Source organism: Asparagus officinalis, chromosome 10 (genome assembly GCF_001876935.1).
Source record: "Asparagus officinalis chromosome 10, Aspof.V1, whole genome shotgun sequence".
NCBI lineage: Eukaryota > Viridiplantae > Streptophyta > Magnoliopsida > Asparagales > Asparagaceae > Asparagus > Asparagus officinalis.
Window position 1 is genome coordinate 62938731 of NC_033803.1, and position 7475 is coordinate 62946205.

General features: G+C 38.0%; 1 protein-coding gene across 1 annotated transcript; it reads right to left on the bottom strand.

Moving 5' to 3' along the window:
• On the bottom strand, positions 1364-7129 carry LOC109826060 (UPF0187 protein At3g61320, chloroplastic-like). The gene is made up of 3 exons (XM_020393011.1): positions 6912-7129; positions 3096-3302; positions 1364-2013 (listed from the first exon to the last, which is right to left on the bottom strand). Exons 1-3 carry the CDS (start codon positions 7035-7037, stop codon positions 1837-1839), a joined length of 510 nt encoding a protein of 169 aa, XP_020248600.1. The 5' UTR covers positions 7038-7129; the 3' UTR covers positions 1364-1836.

The window sequence follows — 7475 nt, forward strand, 5'->3', positions numbered from 1 at the left end:
ACTTGCTCTCTAATCTATCCATTTCTCTTTCTAAATTCATCAATTACCCCTTTCTCTTTAAAGCATTCAAAGTTTTTCTTCATCCTTTTCTACCTTCTCATGTTGGTCAAAACTGGAAAAGGAACCAATACCCTCCTTTAATGTGGGATTATAGGACCACTGCTTGGATGATTCCAAACTCTCGGATTAATGGAGGGACACAAGAAGCAGCTTTATACCTATACAATGCTCCAATTTTGGGTCCATGGATTCTAAAAAGCAAGTACTTCTTTGGGAACTTTGAGTTATAATGTACTTAGATTAATCCAAGTAGATTATAGTCTAGAGTGTTTGGTAAATTTAGTGGATTATTATCTATTTTTATTTTTTGACTGTTTAACAAATGAATGGATTATAATCCGTCATAGTTGTCAAAACAACAGCAAATGACATGGGATTGGTGGTGGGTTATTAAATGAGGTCTTGGATTTTATGAAATCATAAGAGGTATAGTTGTCTTTTACTTGGTCAAACGCCATGACTTATAATCCACCGAAAAATAAACTAAGATGCGTGCTTATATTTTTGGCAAATCATTCGCCAAAATAGGTCGCTTGTCAACAAATTATAAGCCAAAATAAGCCACTTGTCAAACATCTCCAACATCTCAAAGTGGCTTATAAACCGCAAAAGTGAGTTACAAATCACTTTGATCATTTGCTAAACATGCTCTAAGATAATAGTGAAAGAGATTCTGTTTATACCCAAAAATGAAGTGCTTGGAGTATCATGCTTTATATCAACCATCTCCATCATAAATGTCACAAATTAGCTGTATCCTTCAAAAATCTGTGTGAGGATAATGAGATTCCACAATCAGAACCTATGCAAAACTCCACCTCATTCGGAAAACCAATTGTCATTATTATCCTCATTGCTTCAGTTGCATGCATATTACTTACAACTGAAATATTTATATGTATAAAGTTATTAACGAAACACAATTCTATTAACTGAAAATAAAGGTTCGGTATACTCCACATTATCTTAATTGTCATTTGTTTGGGTACGAGGGCAACCTAGGCAAGGATGAGCAACAACCAGACGATTAGCACGAGTTTGAGCCAAGACATAGCTTATGAGGCATCATGCAGTTATTATCCTCTACCCAATGTGGAGGCGTCTTCACCCATGAGGGTCTACCCTCTGGAAGACAACCGAGTGATCGATAGGACCTCCATGCCACCAAATACTTGTGCACTTCGCTGGCATAATGCGAAAGCATCAACCACCCGAGCTCACTCCTTGGTGGTTTCGCACATAATTATGTTCAAGAAAGTATAGCATGGGCATGAATTTCATATAAAATTCCTCTTACAACAGATTGTAGAATTGCTGTACATAGTGAATTACTGAATGTTTCATATGTATTTACATATCTATAAAACTTCCACCAAACTTATTCCCCTAATAAGCAACCAGAATATTGCAATGCCAAGGCAAACTATTTTCTCATTACTGGATACAACCGTACCAATCTTGCAACTTTTCCAGAAAACCCAACTGCAAGTGTGCAGGACTGCAGCCCAGAACTCACAGCTCCACGTTTTCTCTGTTAGCTGTGCTCTCCCTTTAGAATGATAGATTGCCTTGTATTTATTAGCACTTAGTACCCTTAGATAGTCATTTTTCGAAAATTTCAGGCAACACCCCTTTCCCCATGAATTGAGGGGAGCTAAGTGCTAATAAATAAGCTGAGGGGGTTATCTGCAATTGAGCTTATAGATGTAGGGGGTTATCTGCAATTTACCTTCAATAGTCCACGTTAAGATTCTTTTCTCATTTCTGTTCTGATTCTTATGAATTAGACCAGCCATTGATATGGTGGCTTTCAGAGTGACGCTTCTTCTTGGCTGCAAGTCTCATATGAACCGCGTTCTCAATTGCCATTGCCTCTTGAATACTTTCATGGAGCTGTTTGCAGAGCTCATCGAGGGCAAGCATAGGAAATGGCTCTTCAATGAGAACACCTACCTGAAAATAGTATAGAACAGTTCAGCGTCGCAAACATGAGTACTGTGAATAATAATGCAGGACAAAACCATAAGTTCCAAGTATGCAATTCTGAGAATTAGGGGATTTGGAAATAGAAACATATGTTGCTATGTCGGAAATATTTTGGTAAAGAAACAGATTGGAGAATCATGACACAATATATGGGGAAAGTATGCATCACAACCAGTATCATAGTTTTGGCTAACCAAACGAAGTCACTATTCCTACACCTTCGGTATTCACGCAACATACTAGACTTCAATCTCCCTTGTACCACAATTTGGGCTTTTTGATACCACTTGTACATTGATAATGGGAATCAATCAAACCTTGAAACTGTTAAGAATTCACCCAACATTTTATTTAGATCTATCCTCCACCCCAGGACTATACTGACATGAAAACCCAACACATAATAAAAGTTTTTAAGGATAGAAATTGTTTAATAGTCTATCCCATCAAAAAGTAAACATAGTCATGGACTATTTAAAAGATTCATGACCGTTAACCTTTTAGTAGTTTTTTATCTGAATATAACAATCTTCCTAACATGAAATGCATAAGACAAATTTTAAATGAAATGTAAGCTTTTAGAGAACTAAGAACTCTATGGAGGTCTGGAAGAAGAATAGATGCCCTCTTGTCCCCGCATGATATTATTATACCTCAACCGGAACGGACAAGTAAAAGGATTCATAAGGTCCGTCTAGTTGAAAAGGTTACATGATATAGTTGAGGTTTAAAAAAAGTTAAAAAACTTTTATAAAACACAGTTAAAAAATCAGGTATAGAAAATAAAACGTAAGGCACATTGGTACTTTGTTGATAGTTCAACCCATGATGCGCATTTATTTTTCTGTGAAAATATTCTTTTCCATATTCAGAATCATGAAAAACATAGTGCCTTCAATTTTCATAGTCTAACCATCATGGATTGCTAAAAATAAACAAAGTTGAGAAGACACACTACACATATGGGTTCAACAAACACGAAATCCATAACATGCTTGTTCTCAAATAGGTGAATGAAATGAGAGATTTATATCAGCGCAAAAGTTTACTTCTTCAATGCAGAACAAAGAGGCTGCACTGATAAAGGTAGCTGGGACAACTATCCAATTGCAATCATCCCAAAGTATTATGGGCAGCGTAAGATGCCATAAGACTAAAAACCTTGACGTCAGGCGAGTATATGAAAGAGGAATAGGAATGCCCATGAGCTGTTCACAAACACCAATTCCTTCATGGAAAGAACTAATTTTGGACTCCTGTAGAAAAATGAGCAGAATTAGTTAGTTCTCAACTTATTCCAAGGATGAATATTGTTTACTGTTGTACTACTGATAACTAAAGCCCCATAGGGAAGCTCTCAGCTATTGACAAAACTGAGGTGCTTCCAGCTCAAGAAACTACACAAATGTTTGTAAATATAACTTGCATGCGGCTATAAAGTTTCAATACAAGGCAAGCTTATGATGGAATGGTTACATCAAAACTTTACAATTAACATATATCCTATTGATTTGAAATTCCAACCTGCAAATTTCTTAATTTTACCATGACGTACACTACAGAATTATGCTTACTAGATCTAGCATCTTTTGAGTGTACTAATTATATGTGATAATGGTGTAAATGTTCTGCCGTAACCATGTCTTAACTACTTAGGTACTGACTATCCTAGTTTAATATCAACAACACATCTATTTGTACTACTATCATTATACACATCTATTCATTAAATTTTAAAAATCAACCTATTCAAGGTGTATTAAGAAATAATTTCTACACAAGACGTAACGTGTAGAGCTAGAAAATTATAGCCGATAAAATTATTGGGTTTCACCGTAGAAACCACATTAAAAACAGGGTCATTATACATAAACCACATTTAAATGTCAATTGTTACATAAATCACCTTTAAAGTAGGTTTTTGATGCAATAAACCATCTTCCAGTCAAATTCTCACCGAAAAATAAAAAATGACCCTAAAACAACTCACGTTCAAGGCACACAACTTCTATCCTAACCAGACCTAAGCATTAACTAAATGAGTCATGTGCCTTGAATATGAGCTTTTAAGGGTATTTTTGGGTTTTCAGTCAAAATTTTGGGCGGAGGTGGTTAATTGCAACACAAATCCCCTTTAAAGATGGCTTATGTATTAATTGACATTCAAATGTGGTTTTCTGTAGTAACCAAATTTTAAAAGTAGTTTCTCAGGAAAAACCCAAAATCATATGGTGTTTTATCCATGTTTCTCTTGTTTCCTAACTCTAAGTATCAAACTATATTATTTTGCATCGATACAATACTCATGGATTATTCTGTTTGCTATTTTGATCTTGCACATCTATATATGTCAGCATACTAGAATCAACAATGAAAAGGTAAGTAGAGAAATAACTTCTCAAGGCTAGAAACCCTGAAACCAAATTGTGCATATAAACTGGCAAGTCTAGATGAAAACGAAATGACATGCATCAAAGGAAATAGATTTCTAATATAACTAACATTTCCCTTTTCGCGATCTCATTTGCTGAATTAGAGTTAACTCTTATTTTAAAGAGAAACTACCATAATGTTCCGATTTGGTTCTTCCAACTGTAACGTTTGAAGACCTTGTGTTATAAACTCAATCAGACATCGAGGACGATGCTTTGCGCTCACAATTACATCTAAGTCATCTTCTTCAAGCAAATTCTTTAGATCTGCTCTGATATTTGAGCCACTGATAACATGACACTGCAAGGCAAACATTATATTATTAGGTTTATGATGAACAATCCCTAACACAAGCATCTACATATCCAAACTTGAAAAGTACAAAGAACATCTTCACTCTCAGTGCTGCACCCTACAAAATCAATACATAAATCTATCACTTGAAAAGAGATGCCTCAAACTTTTTTGGTTGAAGTATGTTTGCCAATACTTATATATATGCAAAAAAAAGGTTAATGTTAGAAGGACACAAGTAGTTCTGCAGCTACAGTTATACTAAATATCAATCTCCTAACAGACAAGTTACATGATTTCTGTACCATCATGCCATGCCTAAGCCTCCAATTTTATCACACAAATGTATCTTTAATGTCTGCTGCCAACTGAAATTGAGTAAAAGTTTAAGGGAAAATCAGCATAATAGCAATCACTAAAAGCATCAAAGTAATTTAGCGGCAAGATCCTTCCTTTTAGATCCAGAAAGTAAACAAAAAATAAAGTTGTATCTTGCTAAAGAAAAACGTAATTTTACATGATCCACTAGGGCTTTACCCATCATGAAGTATGTTCATCCATGATGTGTCTCTGACGTCATTGACGTGCAGATCATCTGTTACGATCTTGGTATCTTGAATTATCAAGACCATGCAAACCTAGATGTGTGTCACGTCAGTAACCAAGGCTCTCAATTCTTACCAACCACGTACTTAAAGTAGATGCACAACAAAGATACCACTTCATGGGTTTAGACAACCTACAGACGCATGTTGAAATATAAAATTATAACCCTTGACACTCATCACAACTTCAGACTTTTAATGTAGTAGAAGGGACCTTTTTCAATGATGTTCTATAAAAATTACCCTAAAACATTTACCAATTAGCACTAGAACAAAGACCCCACAAAATGCCTCATTTACCCCTGAACCGCCCTCTTAACCCCCTTATCCTTTCCTCTTAACGACCAAAACTGCCCTAGTAAAAAACAATTCTTGTTTCCCTCTATTCTTTCCTCTTACCCCCCGAAACGGCCATAGTAATTTTTTTTGTCTTGTTTCCCTCTATTCTATCTTCCAGAGGAACCCTAGAATGATATTCTCCCTAAAACTTAGTTGTATCTTTTTGTGAAAATCCACAAGCATTTGTGAAATTCCCCAAAGTTTAGCACTTTTCTCCATTTATTAAAGTTCATGATCATAAGGGCTTGTGAACCACGCTAAAGTAGGTTTTGTGGAACTCCCCAGAGTTCGACAGTTTTGTCCATTTTTTCAAAGTTCCTGATCATGAGGGGTTAAAACAACTAGGATTATTTGCACTTTGGTTCCCAAAGTTTACACCATCTTTAACTTTGATACCCAACTTTGGTTCCCTAAAGTTTACATCATTTTTAACTTTAATACACCAAAGTGTTGGGGAGTAACTAGGCTCAACATAGAGCTAATGGGCCTTTAATAGAGGAGACGAACCAATTTTAATCCAAAAGGTTAACTTCTTAGGTACTTGCCCCAACTCATATTTAAACTCGTCACATTTTCTTATCATTTCCAATGCGGGACTATACTCACATGAATATCTAAGAATCTCATTTTTTTGTTTGTGTTTATAGTTCAATCTTTCACGGGATTCACTTACTAGAGTTAATGGGCCTTAAATAAAGGTTAGGAACCGATTTTAATCCAAAAGCAAAGCTATTAGGTATTGACCCCAACTCTTATTTAAATCCTGTCAATCTTTCTATCTCTTCCAATATGGGACTATACTCACATATGAATATCCAAAGCAATGTGCTTTTCCGCACTTTGGTGCCCCAAAGTTTATGCCCTTTTATAACTTTGATACCCTAAAGTTTTTTCCAACACTTTGATATTCCAAATTTACACCTTTCTGACCTCAAAGCTTTGTTTTGTTACACTTTGACGCCCCAAAGTTCGGGGGTAGCAGTAGCAAAGTTAAAAATTTTGTAAACACCCGGCGTCAAAGTTAAAAATGTGTCAACTTTGCAGGTAACAATGAGCCGGGAAAAAAACTTTGGAGTATCAAAGTGTCAAAGAATAAAAACTTTGGCGTGCTAAAGTGAAAAAATTTAAACATTAGGATACGAAAGTGCAAATAAACCTAACATCTGCCTTAATAATTTATCATAGGAGATTTACCTTGAGAGCCACAGGAAACGCCTCAATGTACCCCAAAACCGCCCTCTTCACCCCCAAATCCTCAACCCTAGCCCTCACCCCCATCACCAACCCCGCGAGCTCGCTCGCCCCCGCCAAAACCCTCATCCAACAGTTCCTCCCCTCCACGAACCTCGCGTACGACGCCTCCGTCCTGAACACCAGCAACAGCAGCCAGCGCCGGCCGCCGTCAGCTGGCCTACCGCCAGCGCGCGACGCCCCTTAAAGGCGGGAAGAACTCAGCGCAGGAGGTGGGCACCCCCGACCGGAGTTTGTATGAGGGCAGAGCCGCGCGCAGGGCGCAATGGACTCAGCCGTGAAGCGAGAGCGACGGGGGGGACGAGGCAGCAGGATGACGCGCGGCACAGCCGAGAGCGGAGCGAAGAGGTGCCGGCAGGTGCGGAGAGCTCCGTGGAAGGGCGCCCAGGCTCCGGCGGTGTAAGACAGCCTGCCGGGGATTCCTGACGCCGCGCCCTCCTTGATGGCGTCGGCCCAGTCGGGCGATCGAGCTCTGAGGAGGACCGGCGCGAGCCGCGACCCCGGACT